The following is an 18,846-nucleotide window of genomic DNA, read 5'->3' as shown; positions in this document are numbered from 1 at the left end:
CAAGCAGTAGAAAATGTTTCATCCAAATGAAATCAAAGAGGACGTTTAGAGAGCAAAGTGGAATAACTCACAGTGGAAACTGGTCAAGAGCCCATAGCTAAACGCTGTTAATGAAGGTTATAATAAAGGTTCCAAGGAACCTTTTTGCCATTTTGAATTGTGTTTCCTAACAGAGCTCACCCTACAATGTATGGAATCCTTTAGCTTTCTCAACTTAAACGTATACTTACCAATTCTTCTGTCTTTCTAATTACTTCCTGGAAAAAAATAGCATACATTTTTGTATATCCTGATTTAAACCACACTTTCTAAAATCACTTTATCTATAGGTTCTTGTTTGCCAAATGTATTCTGTTTGAGCAGGTAACTTCTCGCCCATGACAAAGATAAAAGAAGTACAGCAGGGACTGAAAAGCCCTCTCAGTGTATTTGTTTTCATTTGGGGAACAACAGCTTCATTTATGACTGTGCACTGAGCTATTGAGAAAGGCAGAATGCCTTGTCTGGAGCCAGGGTTTGCTCCCAATGTACTAGCAACACCGTCAGAACTTGGTGCCATTGATTTTACCAAGATTAATGACATGGCAAAAAAGTGAAACATTCTGCCCTTGAGTATTTAAGCTGTTGTGCTAAGACTCCTGAATACTAAAAATTTGTGGCTTGTACTATAGCTTTCCAGCTTTTGCTTTGTCATTCCTAACTTCCAACATATTGAGTTCAATTTTTAAGAGATCTGCTAGATTTGACCAGCTGCTCTCAGGATACATCAAACCCTGAACCCTGTCCAGTTTCAGAAACATTAACGGTGTCCTTCTGAGCTTCTCTTTGACCACATTAAAAAAAAATCAGGTAGGCCCAAACACATTTTGGCTCTGCAATATTTTAAATGCTTGCACACTCAGAAGAGTTTTCTGCTGAGTGTAAAGTCAAAGGAATGACAATTCATAAATCTACCACATACTTACATGCTTGCAGCATGGTGGCCTATGTATGAGCTGCTCCAGAGATATACTTCAGACTTCATTATTATTTATTTTTGGGTAAATTGGGCCAAGTTATATCAGTTCTGTAGTCCTTGAATGTGGCTTGTGATGTCCTTGCTGATGTGGTTAGCATATCTTGCTGATTTTGATTTTTTCCAGCTCCCACACCCTCCTCCTCAAAAAAGGCTGTTATGGCACTTTAGCTTATCTTTCTTTTCTGCTAACAGATATCTGCTATTGCAAATCACAAAAAGGCAGCTTTCCAACAAAATAGAAAATTTATATGAATACAAATAAGTAACAGGAAAAGCCAAGTCCTTCACCAGTAACCTCAGATCATGCCTTTTATCCTAGGACATGAAAACAGCAGAAAGAATCTCACTCTTTTTAATATAAAATTGCCATTAGGCTAGATTGGTGCTACTTACCCAGACCAAGTTGTTTTGAAAGATGTGACAAGACTCACAAAAGATGACACAGCAGTATCTTGGGACAAAAGAACTGTCAAATTTAAATGAAAAAATCTGTGATTGATTGAAAAATTCATTCTGTCCCCATATGCCCACAGATTGTTCTTTTCAATATCAGTAAGAGCTGTAGATACTTATCTAAGGACAGAGTTTGTTCCTCAGATGTGACTTGGTAAAATATTGTGTTCAATATAAAGAAAATCGGTACTTACAAATGAAAATCATCAGCAACAAAGTCACAGAGAAACCTCCCAGAAAATATCTGAGAACAAAACAATACCATAGATTAGAAAATGAAATTGATTTATATTAGGATAATCAGGGAAAGAATGAGTAGGAAGAGGAGAAAAATTTGTTACATGAGAGACACCTGAACTATCCTAGGGGAACTGGAATTTGAAATTAAAAAATGTTTAAGCTATTGAGGATCTCTCAAGTAAAGATCTTAGAAATAAAGATCTCATTATTCCCAGAGCAGAGATGAAACTCATATACCAGTGACTAAGGAAGACATGAATTCAGTCTGATTCTTTTCAGGCTTTCAAAAGACCTGTCCAAACACACTTCAAAGTAGGTGTCACACCTGCATTCATAAGTTTTATTTTTGTACACATCTAAATACCTTTGATGTTTGTTTGCATCGGCTACCAAGTACAAATGTATTTTCACAATAAGGCATACATAGCTTTACAAATGTGACCCTTTGTTTATGCTTTACTTACCAGGTGAAATGGGATAAATATTAATATGAATATCAATAAAAATGAAATAAAAATTACCTTACGGATATTGAAATGATTAAACACATGATCAGAATCACCATTTGAGAGAGAATATTTCGCACTGTCCTGGATTCTAAAACAAAAGGTAGCAATGAAGAAAATAATTCTCATGAGTTTTCATAAAGGAAACACATGACAGGAAGTACTTGCAAGACATTACCTGTACAGCCAGTCTCCTCAGTTTCCCTCTGTTTAAATAAATTTCATCTACAGTTATTCAGAGCAGAAACCTAATTTTCATACTCTCATTGTCTCCAAGGAGTCCTTTACCACTGTGATCACAGAAAGACCATACCCTCCAAAGCTCTCACCAAATAAGCCTTTCTGAATAATTACTGGGTTTTTTTTTTTTTTTTTGGTTTTGCACTATAGGCTTTTCTCCATTTTACTCCTCACTCCACTTTTTTTCAATTTTATCACTGAGAATGAGAGAGGAAAAAAATGTGAGTGGAGTGGTATAAACAAATAAATATCTGCTTTAAATTTTTGTTATTTTTAAGCAGTTATTTAAAAATTTTCTTGAAACACATTCTGCTATGCAAAAGGCCATTTTAACATTTTTAACACAAGTATTTTCAGCTCGCTACAAAAATAAAGCATATCAGGGTAAGAGCTTAATGCACCTGCACTGCTCAAAGTGTCTTCATTGTCATCTGTCACAAACAGGAGGCAGGACAGTGAAGCACAGAGTTTCCTCGGCTGGATGAACCCCTTGTCTTTGCTGAGAGCGGCTCCACTGGCTGCTGCTGCTGGATGTTGTCTTTGTGATACATGCCCCTTACATTCAGAAGGCTCTGAATCACCTATAAAAAGTACATATGCAATTCAGCTCACACAAGAAAAAGACTTTGACAATTGGCAGTAAGAAAAAAATTACTTAATTGAGGGAAGTTTTCCAAATGGCTAGGGCAGGTTCCAGGTACACAGAAGAAAACATGCTAAATACAGACAAAACTGGATAAAATATTACACAATAAAGTTATACAAAATTGCCAGGCAAAAATAGCAAGTGACACTTACTAGTCACACTGGGATAAATCTCACTGGTGGTAACTTTGTATTCAAATTCAGTCTAAAAATCCCCTTTGAGCACAAATGCAACTCGCTCAATTTACCAGTTAACATTTTGCCCTTTGCCTTCTTAGTGCGAAGATATCCATTTCCCACTAAATATAAAGTTTATATAAAGTTAATATAAAGTTTACAAAATAAAGTTAATGTAAAGTTTACAGAATATAAAGTTTTGGCTAAATTACTTAGTATTCGGCCAGAACTTACCAATATCACTCTGACTGACTTCTAGTTTACTGCATCCATCAGCCCAAGAATCATCTCCATGGGAAGAGTCCAGGTTGCTGAGGACTGTGCTGCTGAGCCACGAATTAGAGGCACCGAGACTGAACAAACTGGCAAGAGAGCGACGGATTTTCTTCCTCCGCCTGAATATGCTAGGAAGAAACATTGTCAAAAAACAGAATCAGACTTGCCCAGCAGGAAACAGTCCTCTAATGTGTTCAGAAATAAAACGAAAGAAACAGAATCCCAGGTGCTGTTCCTGGCTCTGTCAGGAGCTTACTCCTTTACCCTGGATGTGGCACTGACAGTGACTGGTGCACATTGCAGTAATGGCAGAGAATATTTTAGCAGAATGGCAGTATATCCCGCATGATAGTGGTACCACTGGGACAGTGGCATTACGATACCAGAGAATACTATTGTTACTAGGCTCTGATATTACTCTGAGTGATCTCATGGCATCCATGAAAATTTCATCTCATTCTGAGTGATCTGAATCCATGGTATTTTTGCTTTTTTGGACTACATTTTATATACCATGCTAAACTGATGACGCTTCTGCAATGAAGAGATTTTTCCTGACTAAGGATTCCAGGATCAAACCTATCTTTGACACCTTTTTCCTTATTCATATCATGATAACACCTTCTTGGGAAAATCAGCTGTAGCTCTTTCTTCTATTTATTACACACAGCTCCAACTTAACAGCAACTGTGTATTAACAGTAATATTAGATGTGACTGAAATTCAAGTGATTTTAATCACTGCAGTGTTTAAATCAGTTGAGATGTTTCTGTTAAGAAATATTAATATACCAAAAAAAAAAAAAAGGAAAAAGTAAGAAATTATCTTTTGCCAAATAAAATGCAGGCAGGCATACAGGGATTTCCAGATGAGTCCAGAGATGTGGAGCCAACTGACAATAGCAACCTGTGTATAGTCCACTTACCGAACCAAATTTTCCTTGTATGCAACACTTGTCTGTGACGGTGTCAATGTTATGTTGCCTTCTTCATCAGACAGAAAACTGTCTTCTGTCAAAACGTAGTAGCCATTAGAAAGCAGCCGAGGGCTCCGGCGGCATGTGAGAGGGGAGCCTGTCACAGGATTCATGGAACAACCCTGGTCGCCAGTCTCCTCGTCCAGGAAAACACAAGCATAACTGAGTAACAGAGAAACGAAACCCTCTAATTTAGCAAATGTCTAGATAGCGGAAACCCACACTTTCATAATAATAAATTACATATGCCATCAACTTGCAATTAATGGTGGTTGGTAATGCTGTAGGTTAAAAATACATATTTGTGGGTAATGCTGTTACTTCTGGATCTAAGGAGGTTCTCAGTCAAGTAGAGCTTGGTTCTCATGGCAGGTAGAGCTTTGCACGAACGCACGGAGCCAGCGCGAACCTGGGAGCATTGCTGAAGCTCTGCTCCTGGACCCAGGAGCACTGCCAGACTCCTCCTCCATGGAGCCACCACGACCCTTCAGCCCTGTGCTCCTCCGAGTCACTGGGCATGGCGCAAGCCGAGTGCCTCTGAAGCAAGGCTGGACTGATCTGCTCTCTGTTCTCTTGCTATATAATGAAGAATTGAAGGTACCTGGCAGAAACTCTGCAGCTATAACTATGTGGTGTAAAGTCTATACGCAGTGATAACTTCATCCAGCACTCTAATGCAATTAACTTTGCATTTAATGAAACGTAGCAGACAAATATATTATGTGATATTTGAAATAGAAGCAAGTAGTGTCAGAAATTTGAAATGCTGTAGACTTTATTTTTTTGTCTAGAGTGGGAAATTTATTTAGCTCAGATAGTTACTTACGGTGAATTCTTTCCCCTTAACACACTGAGTTCCAAGTGGCCACAGAATGCCATCCATGGAGGAAAGGAAGACCCTGGACCAGCTCAGGGGTTGAAACGGGTTTCAGTAGCAGGTTTCAGTACCCCATACAGCAGGACAGAGAGGGATACCACACATTCAGTGGAGGGGAAGGAAGGTGCAATAGAGATACTACAAAACCTCAAAAATGCAAAGACAGTGATTCTAAAGCTCCACAGCAGTACTCCTGAGCTTCCATCTAAATCAGTAATTAAATTAATATCAGCACTAGAAGTCCTAAGCAGCCCAAAAAGGACTTTATGGAATCTCCCCAAAAATAAAAATAAGATAAATAAGTTTAATCTTACTCAGTACCTTGGGAAAATGTGTTTTGACAGGCCATGTGTGTGTTCTCCATCAACAACCCTTGAACCTGCAGAGGCAAATGCCGAATAACAAGTTGTTACATTTCTCTTGACAGCTCAAACAGTTGACAGGTCAAGATACCTTGAGCAAATAAAAAGTATAAAGTTAAAAAAGGAAAGGAATGGAGAGTTTAAAGGAGAAAAAAAGAAATAGAGAGAGAGTGAGAGAGGAAGGAATAGAGGAAAGACATAAGGTTTTCAGTAAACTGTTTCATATCACCTCAACAAGGACAACGCTGAATCAGAGCTAACCATGACCATACTCAGCAGAGCTTACTATCTTAGCAGAAATTATTAGGGACACAGACATGTCACAGTTACAGTAATTTTAATGGTATTTTCCCAGAAATCTGGTTCATGCTGGAAATAGTACATGTGTTGCAATAGTTACAGAGTGGAATGGAAGAGCCAAAAGTGTCATTACAGTGTGTCCTTCATGTGATATTTGCAGACATGGCAAAACAGGCGCAGGGAGAGGGGACACTCGTAAACATTTATCAATAATATTGTGGCAGGAAAACAGGGAAATAGGATTTATGTGAATTACCAGGATTCAAGTCTGCCAAGTGCTAGAGATGTTCAGCATCTGACAGAATCTTTCTTAAGAAATATGAGCGATAGCTGTCCATTTATATTTTACTACACTGACATATAAAAGATATGATCTTTCTCTATATTACCTTACCTTTCCTGTAGCTTTTGGTTATTATTATTATCTTATTATTATGCTTATTATGCTGATTATTATCATAGAATCATAGAATGCTTAGGGTTGGAAGGGACCGCAGGGTCACCTAGAACACGTGGCACAGGACTGCATCCAAGCGGGTTTTGAAGATCTCCAGAGAAGGAGACTCCACAACCCCTCTGGGCAGCCTGTTCCAGTGCTCTGTCACCCTCACTGTTAAGAAATTTTTCCTTAAGTTCCTGTGGAACTTTTGGTGCTTCAGTTTGTGGCCATTTCCTCTAGTCCTATCAGTGGCCACCACTGAAAAGAGACCAGCACCATCCTCTGCACTCCCTCCCTTGAGGTACTTATATACACTGATTAGATCCCCTCTCAGCCTTCTCTTCTCCAGGCTGAACAGGCCCAGCTCCCTCAGTCTCTCCTCATAGGGCAGATGTTCCAGGCCCCTGATCATCCTTGTAGCCCTGCACTGGACTCTCTCCAGCAGCTCCACATCCCTCTTGTACTGTGGAGCCCAGAACTGGACACAATACTCCAGATGCGGCCTCACTAGGGCTGAGTAGAGCGGCAGGATCACCTCCCTCGATCTTATTATTATGCTTATTATGCTTACAACATTGTTAATAAATGCCCTGAATAATTCAGCTATGAGAGAGGATAGGTCTAAGGCTCAGTTTAGGGATCAGGCAAAGTTTCCAAAGTGGGAAGTAAAACTCTCTGGGGTGTTTTTTGCAGATCACTCCTAAGATCTCCTCCTGCATTTCAAAAAACAAGCAAAAAACAAGCAAAACAAACAAACACTTTCCTGGGAGATAATTATGCTCCATAGAGAAGAACTAGCAAAAGCAGTCTGAAGACAACTGGAAGAGACTTGGTGAAGGTGCAATGACAATATCCATAAAAATCAACACCCATAAAACAACACCCATAAAAATCTCACACAGCCAAAAGGCAAGAGGGTGCTGCATGTGTTTCACAGACCAATATGGTGTAGACCTGAGTTATACAAACAATTAGCTCCAGAGAGAATTCCTATTGTAGGCAAAATCATGTACGGAATTATGATTTTCAATGCTGTACTACCCCAAAATACAATACAGCAAGAACTCAACAAGTGCTTGGTAGATCTGGGTATATACTAAGCATGCAAAATCCCAAATTTTGTCAGTCATCTCAAGGTCCCACTATGCCATGTTTTCATCAAAAGCCCAGACAAATGTGATGTATTTACTTGCTGCTGGTGTTGACAGAACAGGTGAAATTCCATGCATCTTGGAAAGGATTGTTTCATTCACCGTGGGATAGAGGATAAGCTTTAAAAAGGTTTGAAAGGAAGACAGATCTGTTTTGTTTTGCTTCTAAAATAATATATATAGATAGATATAATCATGAATATATATCACATTTCTAGTTATACTATAGTCCATTGAATATTTTCCCTTAGGCAAAACCTATGTTGACTCAGGGTAAATTTGCTTGAAAAAAAAGAAAAAGCTTCAGCATTAATTAAATTGCAATTGTATTATAACCTGAGGGTCTGCTACTGAAACCTGTAACAATTATTTTGCACTTGATTTTCTCAGTTATGATAATATAAAGTAGCAATGCCTAAAAAAGAGTAACTTTTTAGAATAGCTCACCTATTGACCCTGCTTTCATTAGAAAGTATTGGTATATATGGAATAAAGTGAGAGAACAAACCACAACTTTTCCATAGCTCATTAGAATTGTCACAAATTTACAAGCGAGATATGTCTTTGGAGGACTCTTGTTTATCTGCTGCCATCCACTGAGGTAAAACTTAAGATAAAATAGAGTATATGTTTATGACAGAGAGTAAGAGATAGCATACATATGTAAATATACCAGTGGGAGGTGATGGGTTTCTTGAGAACAGTTTATGAGCAGTTGTAACATTTTTATCTGTCATATGTTTACACAAATTGCTTCTGAACTATTTTAAGTAATGTTAAAGTCAAGCTTCTATGAGCAATCATATGCTTAAAAGGCAGCCTGATGGGTTGTTTCTGTATCCTTGATTGTGAACATTTTTGGTTTGTACATTAGTGAACAGGATTCTTGAAAATCATAATTGGATCAGCAAGAACACTGGAGGAAGCATGTAAGCATCATGCTATATACACACGCACAGTTCTCTGCTTTTATTTAATACTCAGTTGCATTTCTGGGCTATAGAGTGAGAAGATGCAGTAACAATGTTAGCAAGCCAAAACAAAGCATCTCAATCACCACTCTGCGGCTAAGTAACAGGATTATATTTGTAACACAAAAATGAACATCAGTATGGAACCTTTAAACTAAGGCACAACAGAAAGCCGACACCTTTAAGAAATCTTACTAAAAGTAAATCTAAGACGGCAATATATTTTTTTTATTGTCAAGAATTCAAATCAAAGCTTAAGTCAAAACACTCCTTGTTCTGAAATTCCAGAATGCCTGAAACACCAAAATATTCGGTCTCATAAAATAAAAAGTCACTGTGCCTCTTGCACCTTCCAAACATAAGTGTCTACATGAAACATTTTTATTCGTTCATAAATATCAGTCTTCTCCTGAAGAGTATTCTATTCTTCCCTCCCTGCAGGTAGAATAATAACATTCACAAGAATGCAAAGCCTCCTCAAAAGCAGCATGTAAATCTAGCCAAAACTTAGTTCCTCCTTAGCTGACCAATGTATTAAAATACAAATACATGTAAAATCTTCCAAACCTGGAAAATCCATTTCACTATTAACAAACAGGTGCAAAAAAGTTTCTCATCAACAAGTCTGGGACGTAACTGTAGGTGCTCCCTCGGCAGCTTCCTGGAAGAGACCAGCACAGAGGCTTCGGAAAGGCCGGTCTACGGAGTCCCTTGTTTCCCTTTGAAACGAGACTGTGCAATGAGAAGCGCAGCGGCAGAATGAGGTCACGCTTCCTGCTAAGTGGCCTCACACCAGAAGCATTCGGTGGGAAGAGCAAACTGAAGTGCAGCGCTAGTGCAGCGAGCTCTGTTGCAGACTGTTGCAAAATGCGAGGACTGTAAATAACGGTCCCTTATGGTTATGATATGGAGAACAAAAACAGCACCTATTCTTGGAGACAAGTGGCGCAGATTTTTGGTTCTGCTTCATTTTTTCATCTCAGAATATTATAGAGCAAAATATCCCAATCAGTCCATATACCTGCTAAAATAGTCTATGAGTTTACTTTTAAGATCGAATGGTTTTAATGCAGGAAAATCATCCAACTACCAAAAAATCCATGCAGGGACAAGATATTCGCAAAAGCTCTATTATATGGAAGAAGTATTTGGTGAAAGTTCAGAATTCACTAAGATTCATGCTTCAAAAAATATTGCAAATATGTATTATGGTAAAATAAAGATAAAATTATGATAAAATTCTTCAGAAGGAGAAAGAAAAAAATAAAAGCCATTTGTAAACACATTTATTCTTCCAATGCAGATTTTTCACAACATGCAAAGTATCAATTAATCCATCTCTAAAATGCACAAAAATAAAGGCAATTCTACATCGGAAATGCAGTCTGAATAAGATGTCCTGTCCCCCTCCCCCCCCAAATATAATACAGAGATATATTATATGCTATATTCTAATAGAATATAGAGATCAATGTAATATTTAATAATCTCGTTGGAAAAAGGAGAAATACCTCCACTGACCGGAAATAACTGCAATATTCTCACCAAACAGCAAAGGAAATAAATATTGACATTAGGTAATCAGAATATTACAAAAGAGTTCCTGAATGGAAGTTTATCTAAAATGAACAAATAGAGGCCCTTTTTCTCAGAAGTGGAAGCAGAGGGACATGTTCAGTTCTTACATCCCTTCTTCTCCTCACACCAGTTGGGAGTATTTCCATGGATGAAGGAGCTCTCTCTGTCTCTGCAAAACTTCGCAGGCCACCGTTTCTCTCTGCAGCAAAACAAACATTATGGACATACCATCCCACTGGTCTTTAAAACTAGGTCACCTACTGAAAATAGATAATAATATTATACAATATGCTCGATATACTATCTAATCTTCTATACTGAAGAACACATATGTTATATGCTCTATATACCAGAGTTACCAATACATGTTACTTCTTGGGAGTTTTTTATTTTTGGTTTCTCTTCATCTTTTTCCCAAAAGGAAGTACTTACTTAATTTCGAGTTTTTACTTTTTTTTTTTTTTGATTTTGACTATCGTAACCTTTGGCTGCCCATTTAGTTGAAACATCCTATGTCTAACTAACATTCATATATGCAAGTCAGTGCTCCAGCAGTTGTTGATGCATAATCTTTGTGTATTGATGAACGCACAAAATCTCCTGTGAAAGAAATCATACTTTCTTGGCAGATATTACATGAAGGTGGTTGATATTTTTGTGTGGAGGTTCTGAGACATCAGCTTCATAGGCAGGTGCATGATTTAATATAGAGGAAGGTTTATGCACAGCTGTTCTTTTGCCATCCCTGTTGCTCCTCAGACTGCCTGTCCCGCCCCAGGCCTCACTTCTGCCTTAAGTTACAAATTCTAGTAAATCAGGACAGAAGCACGGACAGAAAGCAGGATGGCAGATGGCCCTCCAGGAACCTGCCCACGCGATGCCAGCACAGAGCCTGATCAAGAAACCAGTGACTCCTCAAGAAACCAGTGATGCTGCAGACATTTTACAGGCAGGGTCGGACTCGGGGCTAATCCCTGCGTTGACAACTGCTCTTCAGTCCTTGCGCACACTTTGGCCTTCACAGGATCACAAAGGAAAAGGAGACAGGAAAATATCACACTAGTTTTAAAACGGCGCCAGTGTTTGCCAGTGGATATAAAGTATTTGGTTTTATTCTCAGTGCTGAAGTCGATCAGCTTGGGCAGGTAAGAGTTTTAGATTTTTGCTTTCCCTCAGCGCCAGCTGCAGCTTCCCTCTGTGTGTCCGTAACTGCAGGCACCAAAGCTGCTCTGATGGGCTGCATGTTTTGCAATGACCTGCCTGCCAGGCACTGTATTTCCCTTATCTTTTTTCTCCCTCTTTTTTTTTTCATAATACTCCCTGAAATCCTCATGACTGAGCCCGACATCCAGCTGCCGAGTGCTGAAAATGGTGACTCCAACACAGTCACTGTCTTGCCAGGATAATCCTCCTCCCTCTTTCCCCTACTCACTGTCAGCTCAGATCTCAAAAAAGGAAAATCATAAAAAAATAGTAGTGGGATTTGTTTGAGAGTCCAGTGCTCTGCTGATCCACCATAAAGTATATGCTGAATTTCAATCTCACAGGAAAATAATCCAGAAAATCAGTGTACAATCAGAGTAGGTATTACAAGATTTTGTTCCAGCACTTTTCTCATCAAGGCAATAAAAAAAAAATTATTAATGTGTTCGAAGCTAGAGAAAACCTTCCCAAATCAAAACAACCCAGCAGGTATGGTACAACCTATCCATAACCTACACAGGTTAGACCTGTGTTTATTATGAAATAGACCTGTGTTTATTAGTAAAGTGTTTATTTCCTTACTAACCCGGGCTCAGCAAGTCTCATTTCCAGCATGCCCATCTTGCCATACTTCAAGTTTACAACAATGTTAGTTCTTTATGCTATATACTAGCATGCTGATATATGCTATGTGCTAGTAGAGAGCCAAGCTATGACTCTTGTTTCATAGCTTCACATCTCCTCTGTAATGTGCTGTGAAATAGAGCTGTGGATGCTAAACCTGTGCAGCAAAAGCCAGTTTTCCGGGAGAAATCCCCTCTTACCCCACTCTGCAAAGATCCAGAGTGTAATTGAATAAAGAATTGCCAGCTCCAGAGTCTTTCAAAACTGGAATACATTGGGATTGGCGTCCCTAACCTATTGGGTTGCTATTTTGTTTGGTTTCCTTGGCAATGACAGTTAATTACTTTCCTTTCTCATACAAGGCCAGAAAAAAAACTCCCAAACTCAGTCACTTCAAGATATTTCCCAGCAACTGGAAAATTTAGGGCTTTAAAGGAAAAAGAGAGGAAGTGATTTGTGAGGTAGTGGAAAACTTCATAAAATGAGGGAATTTCTAGAGAGGAGGGAGCTTCTGAGGTGAAAGAGAAGGACAGAGAACTCAAAGAAGAGGACACAGCAAGTGAAGAGCTGCCAGACAGGGTATCAACGCAGACATAGAATGTGGCAGAAAAATGACAGATGATGGAATAAGGCCAGACTATGATTAAGCTTCCTACACAAATGGGCAGAAAGGGGAAAAGGTGCTGCTGCAAAATGTTTCCTAGGCAATTAGTATTGGCACCATTTAAATACAAGCACCATTGGACACTTTAAATTTTTCCTTCTCATTGTCACCCTGTAGCCTCAGTATCTGACACTTAAAATAGTTGATTATGAATTAATCTCAGCAGCTGCAAAATAATTCTAAAAAAAGGCAAAATAAAGCCACATATGTCTGAGTCTCCTATCACAGTACTCTCCCTTTTTTTTTCCCAGTTGTTATTCTCCTAGACCTTTTCTGAACCTGACCGATTTTGTATGGACTTTCTGAACTGCAAGTTTCTGTAATAGTGGTGTGGTGATGCCAAGCACAGAGATAAAAGTCACCTCTCTCCTCCTACGCAGTATTTCCATGTGCTTTGCAGAGCCTGCATTAGTCTTTTTAGCATCCACAGCACACCATGAGCTCATGTTCAGCTGATCATGAGCTCCTCTCTTCCCCCTCCAAGTCTCTGTGAGTCACTGGCTGGCGAGATAAAATCTCCCGTCCTGTTTGGTTTCCGATTTATGGTCTGTATAATTGTCGCACTGCTAAAGACATGTGCTTTGCAGCAGGATTAGACAGAGTGCGTTGTGATGAGTGTATGGATTGAAATCTGTCTTCCTGCATCTCTGCTTTGTGATGTCCTCGTGTCCAAAAGGGTCTGAGGTCCAGGAGAGACTGACAGGGGTCACTTTTCCCTTTTCTGGGTGGGCAGTTTAACGCAACAAGCTGGGAGAAAATGAGACTTTTGCCTTTCTGCCAAGCTTGAATGAGGGAGGACAGAAGTTTCAGACCTAATGAAGACACATAGGGAGGTAGTTTAAAAAGCATGGTGTTGAAGGGCTTACGGTTGGACTCGGTGATCTGGAAGGCCTTTTCCAACCATAATGATTCCATGATTCTAAATCAGAACAGCATGCTGTCAACACAACCATGCAAGATTTGTAAGAGATATGATCATGTATCTGACACTTTTTCTGTGCTTAATAAATAAATAACTAAATAAAGTTTCATCTAAAGTTACTCCTCATTAGCTTTATGTGAAGGGTATCAGCTGCAAGATATTAGCTTTGCAGACACACTATCCCCTTGTGCTCTGTCCAGCCATGGCGGCCTCCCCAGCTGGCTGCCATCAAGTTAAAATGTAGGGAGGATAGGGCCAAACTCCTCTCAGCGGTGGCCAGTGGCAGGACAAGGGATAATGGGTACAAGTAACACAGTAATTTCCATCTCCATGTGAGGAAGAACTTATTTCCTGTGAGGGTCAGAGCCCTGGAACAGGCTGCCCAGAGAGGTTGTGGAGTCTCCTTCTCCGGAGATCTTCAAAACCTGCTTGGATGCCACCGTGTGCCACATGCCCTAGGTGTCCCTGCTGGAGCAGGGGACTTGGACTACATGATCTCTAGAGGTCCCTTCCAACCTCAACCATTCTGTGAAAATGAGGAGGAAAAAAAAGAGGAAAAAGACAAACCGCCGCGCCCCCGCCCTCCCCGCCCGCTAACGGCCGTTAAAGCCCCGCCCCTCGCTTTGGTTGTCAATCATCACGCGCCCCGCCCCCGGCATGTCAATCATCGCACGGCCCCCGCGCGCATGCGCGCCGCCAGCTCCCTTTGTCCGCCCGCGCGTTGGCCCAGGCCGGCCCTTCCCGCGCGCGTCACGCGGCGGCTCCGCGGTCACGTGGCGGCCATGGCGGCGCCGGGCGGGGCCGTCGCAGGCTGGTGACGCCGCGGCGGGCGCTGCGGGCCGCGCCGGGGATGGCGCTGTGAGGGCGGCCGGGGAGCCCGGGAGCAGCAGGCGCCGCCGCGGCGCTGCGGGCCCCGCCGCGAGGCACTCGCGGCAGGCGGTAAGGAGCGCGGGGGCGGGCGGCTGGGCCCCGCTCCCCGCTGCGGCGACAGGCCTCGCCCGGCCCGCGGCCTGCGCTGCGTCCAGCCCCCGGCCCGGCCGGAGCCCTTTGTGTCCCGCGGGCTGAGCCGGGCGGCGCCGAGAAACGGGCTCCCGGGGCTGCCCCCCGCGCGCGCCCCGGCCGGATCTGTCCAGCCCCAGGCCCGCGGGAGCCGGCGCGTTCAGCCCGGAGCTGCTCCGTGGGCAGCAGCGAGGGCTGTAGTAGGGCAGGAGTGCGCGGGGGGACAGGCAACGGCACCCCCAAAAAGTACTGCGTGGATAGCTGCTGAACTCCAAAAAACAGAGGCGCTGGCACGTGAAACTTACCTAGGGCAGGGAAATAAGCTCCCAGCTGTTTGGGCAGTTTAAATACTTTTTTTTTTTAAAATAACTTCCTACCTGTTTTTTTTTCTCTTCTCCCATTCCCTGTCCTTAGGCCATGGCCATGTTGCCTTTTGCGTTTTTTTTTTTTTTTTCTTTTTAAACACTTATCTTTTGTTCATGTATGTGACATTTTCCACAGGCGAGGAGAGAGAACCCATTGGCTCTAGATAATTCTGTTCATAGTGTTCCTAAAGGGTGTCACAGAGTGGCAACATAGTTCAGCATCAGTGCTTTTTTTTCTGACATCTTGCTCTGGGGTTATGCTTCAGGTTGGTGACTCTTTAGCAGGGAGAGAATTCTGAATACAAATGCATGAATATCTTTGAATGCCTTTTCTTGATATTCACAGGTTTTCTGTAGATTCTGGTAACTGAGCAGTGAATTGGCAATATTAGCATAATGTGCTATAGAATTTCACATCTGTTCCAAACTTCCTATGTGTATTTGCCATCAATGGCACACTTTAAAACAGCTTTGTGTTTTAATATATATATTTTTTTCTCTCTGAAGGTAGTGAAAAAGAATATATCAAGATGAGTAAAAAGCCTCCAAATCGTCCTGGAATCACATTTGAGATTGGTGCTCGCTTGGAGGCACTGGACTACTTACAAAAATGGTATGGAAGACACTGCCGTATTTGCTAAGAACAAAATATTTTTGTGTGTGTTGTAAGTTATGTCATCTGATTATAAAACTGAGTAATTGTGTTTCACGTATAGACTTTGAGAGTCCAAATATTAAATCTTTCTAAATGATTAGATTTTAGGAAAATATTTTTCAGAAGTCAAACAAAACATTTCTGTACTTTTTTTCTCCATTCCTTGTGCATTCATATTAAGCAGAAGGCATTTTCAGATTAGCATAGGATGTGGTGCCATGTACTAAGACTATCAGATGCGTTAATGTGGCAAGCTTCAGCGGCCAGAGACCACTTTTAATTCAGTCTGGAGGTGTATTCAGTGTATTGTGTTCAGTAATCACAGTTGGCAGGTATACAAAACTGACATTTTGGAAAACATGCTTAATCAGTGTTCCTTAAATAGGTAAGTATGATACTGTTTTTATTGAACAGTTGAAGAAATTAAGAGCTTAAAACTGTGACTCTCCTTCAGCCAGGCATATCGTGATTAAGTCAAGATTATAAGATGCAAATCTGTGGGCACAAGGATTATGTTGCAGCAGATACATTGTGAAATGAGTTGTTCTTTTGAAAGATGAATTCTTAGTCAAGATTTAGTTAATACAAATGGATGTGTTCCATGTGTGCTGGCCATGTGGTTTCAGTTTGGGGAAAAAAAAAAGGCTTTTTAAAAGGTGGATGATAGAGGGACTTGGTAGTTTTCTTCATTTCGTAGCTCTTATCAGTGATTGGTTAGGACTTGACAGTGTAAAAATTTTTGTTGTGTTCTTACAGAACTGAGCATTTCCTTGTTCGAGTCAAGGTCTGGTCTTGCTAACCCCAAGTTATGTGTTAGGCAGACTACATATGTTTATTCAAAATTTCTTGCTCTGTAGAAAACGTGAAAACAAAGCTTTTAACCCAACTTTTTACCAGTTTTGCTTTCATTTTAATCATAATAAATGTTTGTTTTAGTAAGCAGGCCCTTCAAGGAAAATATGATTTAAAGAGTGCTTCTTATTTATTACTGTAGAGAGAACTTTTAACTTGCTTTAAGTGAATGCCAGGATAATCAAAACATCTGAATAATGCTTCAAAATTTTAGTAATTGACTTAAAGGATACTTAAAGGATCTCCTGTGACTAAAGATAACTGGTTAATATTATAAGCAAACAAAATTTAATATGTAAAAACTTATTTGGCTTAATTATAATGCAGAGCAAGATCACTGTATCCGGTAGGTATTTTCTTTGGATTCATCCAGTTTTTCCAAAGGTTACCTGTCAGTTCTGGAGTACCTGTCTAGATTGGACCATGTTGCAAATTGCCTAGCCGAGTACTTGGTATTTTCAGGCAGAGTAGCATGTATTCTGAACTTTTCAGGAACTAACTTGTCAGCTGGATCACCAGTAGAAAAGGTTGACTTTATGTGAGTGTAGACTTCTGTGATATTCTATATAAGAGCAGGAAGTTAATATTAAAATATGACAGTTCCAGCAGTATCCAAAACAAGCCTCTTAGAAATGAAACGGATAAAGTAGTATTCACGTAAATAGCCACAATGCTTGTTAGAGAAAGTCTAGAATAAGCCTGTTATTTTTCTTGGCGTTCTAGCTGTTGCACAAGGGTGTGGCAGATTTTTTTAAAAATTATTTCTATATACAAGCAGTGTGCATTCCCCTTAGCTGCCTGCAGTAGAACATACCCCAAAGAAAAGTTGCCTAACTTACATGAAATCTCTTTATTATGTTTCTAACAAAGCAAAAGTTGAAGAACAGTAATATTGCTTAACTTTCCTTCTGCAATCAGCTGAGAAGATTTGCTCAGAAATAGTTTCTAAAAGGATTTTCATTTTTTCCATTATCTGAGGACTTGCTGCTTAAGCAGTGATTATGTGACAAATTATGTGACATAATGAACTTTAATCAATATGTGCTTCTAGAAAAATGACATCTAATAAAATGCTGCCAGCTGCTTTTTGCTTTCTGCTTTTCTAGATTTTCTACAGTGTAGTAGTTACTGAAATGCATCTCATGAAGCTTACTCTTCTGTTAGATTGACTCCTTATATTTTGGATAGGATATTGTGTACCTACACTCTTTTAGTTGAAGAAAACATTGCCCACGAATTTTTGGCATGCAGTGCGTGGGTCACTAGCGTCATTTTATTTGTACAAATACGTAACAGAAAAACCATGGTCAGATCAGCGAGGAGAGCCCATCAAACAGAATGCTTATTTTTGGTGGTGTTTTCTTTCATTGTGGAGGTTACTGCACTTATTTCTTGTAAAATGAAAAACATAATGTATTGTTGCAAGGGAGATCCTCTAACATATGTTTATACCACTTGTTAAATTTAAACTTTGCCAAAATGTAGTGTGAAACTTATATTCTATTCAGTTCTATTCAAAATCCATCTGATCATCTGTCATCAGATAGTAGGTAACATGGAATTGACTGTTAAAGAAAATTATTAAATAAAAGATGCTCAGAGGCCTGGAGCACGTGCCCAGTGAGAAGAGGCTGAGGGAACTGGGTTTCCTCAGTTTGAAGAAAAGGTTTTTGGGGGGAACCCAGTAGCACCTACAAGGAGGTAGTCTGGAAGATGTAGCCAAGCACTTCAGTGCTGTTTCAATTTACGCCTGCTGTCTTTTCTCTTCCCACCATGCAGGGGAGATTCAGGCTAGGAACAAGGAGAAACTTGGGAGTGGGAGGTTGGACTGCAGGCTTCCTGAGGTCCCTTGCACATACACGCCCCCCACGCTGTCAGTAATGACACAAATGAGTATTTGAAGTGTTGAAACAGCAGTAAAACTGCACATATCTGCAAGTATATGCACATTTACAAGGTTGATTCTTAAGCTGCTGCCTCCCAGATATATGTCATATAGTTTGTATAAAATCGATGCGTTTCTGAACTTACTTAAAGGTACATCTCTTTCACTATTGCTGTTTTTAGCTCTACTGGTTGTCCCATAGAAAACCCTTATAATGTGCCAGCTAGATACTACTTTGAAAACATGATTATTCTGCTTATGGATTTTTATAATTGATTATGAAAACAAAGGCAATAAATTATACTTACGTGCAACAGTAATTTTGCAGTTGTGCGATGGAAACAGTTTACTCGACTAAGTTTCTTTTTTTTTCCTTAGTATGGAGGAGATATTTGCTAAATCTTCTTCCGTGTAAGATTTTAGGAAATACTGTTTTGTATAGTCTTTGTTTTGAATTACAGTTGATTG

The 18,846-nt window shown here is 40.1% G+C and overlaps 2 protein-coding genes across 8 annotated transcripts in view; one reads left to right on the top strand and one right to left on the bottom strand.

Moving 5' to 3' along the window:
* Positions 1–5,050, bottom strand: TMEM71 (transmembrane protein 71). Its single transcript, XM_088534828.1, has 8 exons — positions 4,926–5,050; positions 4,481–4,693; positions 3,514–3,683; positions 2,859–3,038; positions 2,233–2,308; positions 1,666–1,715; positions 1,412–1,484; positions 1–257 (listed from the first exon to the last, which is right to left on the bottom strand). Exons 1-8 carry the CDS (start codon positions 5,048–5,050, stop codon positions 251–253), a joined length of 894 nt encoding a protein of 297 aa, XP_088390954.1. The 3' UTR covers positions 1–250.
* Positions 5,051–14,434: 9,384 nt separating this feature from the next.
* PHF20L1 (PHD finger protein 20 like 1) overlaps positions 14,435–18,846 on the top strand; it is a 51,903-nt gene continuing 47,491 nt past the window's right edge. For 4 of the 7 annotated variants that reach the window (XM_088535006.1, XM_088534997.1, XM_088534991.1 and 1 more), the window contains exons 1-2: positions 14,435–14,561; positions 15,494–15,599. In XM_088535006.1, the coding sequence (XP_088391132.1) occupies positions 15,517–15,599 (83 nt within the window). In that variant the 5' untranslated portion in view covers positions 14,435–14,561; positions 15,494–15,516. The remainder of the gene's footprint in view (positions 14,562–15,493; positions 15,600–18,846) is intronic. The other 3 variants (XM_088535029.1, XM_088535021.1, XM_088535014.1) reach the window with 1 other exon arrangement.

This window comes from Tinamus guttatus, unplaced genomic scaffold, assembly GCF_059628265.1.
Source record: "Tinamus guttatus ecotype Peru unplaced genomic scaffold, ASM5962826v1 Tinamus_guttatus_pri_ptg000038l, whole genome shotgun sequence".
NCBI classification, from domain to species: Eukaryota; Metazoa; Chordata; class Aves; order Tinamiformes; family Tinamidae; genus Tinamus; species Tinamus guttatus.
This window is presented reverse-complemented; position numbering and strand designations above follow the sequence as displayed.

What these genes read in the sequence shown, in the direction of transcription:
- TMEM71 (XM_088534828.1), bottom strand. Translation starts at nt 5,050, where the DNA reads ATGCCCAGTGACTCGGAGGAGCACAGGGCTGAAGGGTCGTGGTGGCTC. An exon ending in ATCATTTCAATATCCGTAAG is followed by an intron (nt 1,716 to 2,232) that starts GTAATTTTTATT and finishes TTTTGTTCTCAG; the next exon opens with ATATTTTCTGGGAGGTTTCT. An exon ending in GTTGCTGATGATTTTCATTT is followed by an intron (nt 1,485 to 1,665) that starts GTAAGTACCGAT and finishes TAAATTTGACAG; the next exon opens with TTCTTTTGTCCCAAGATACT.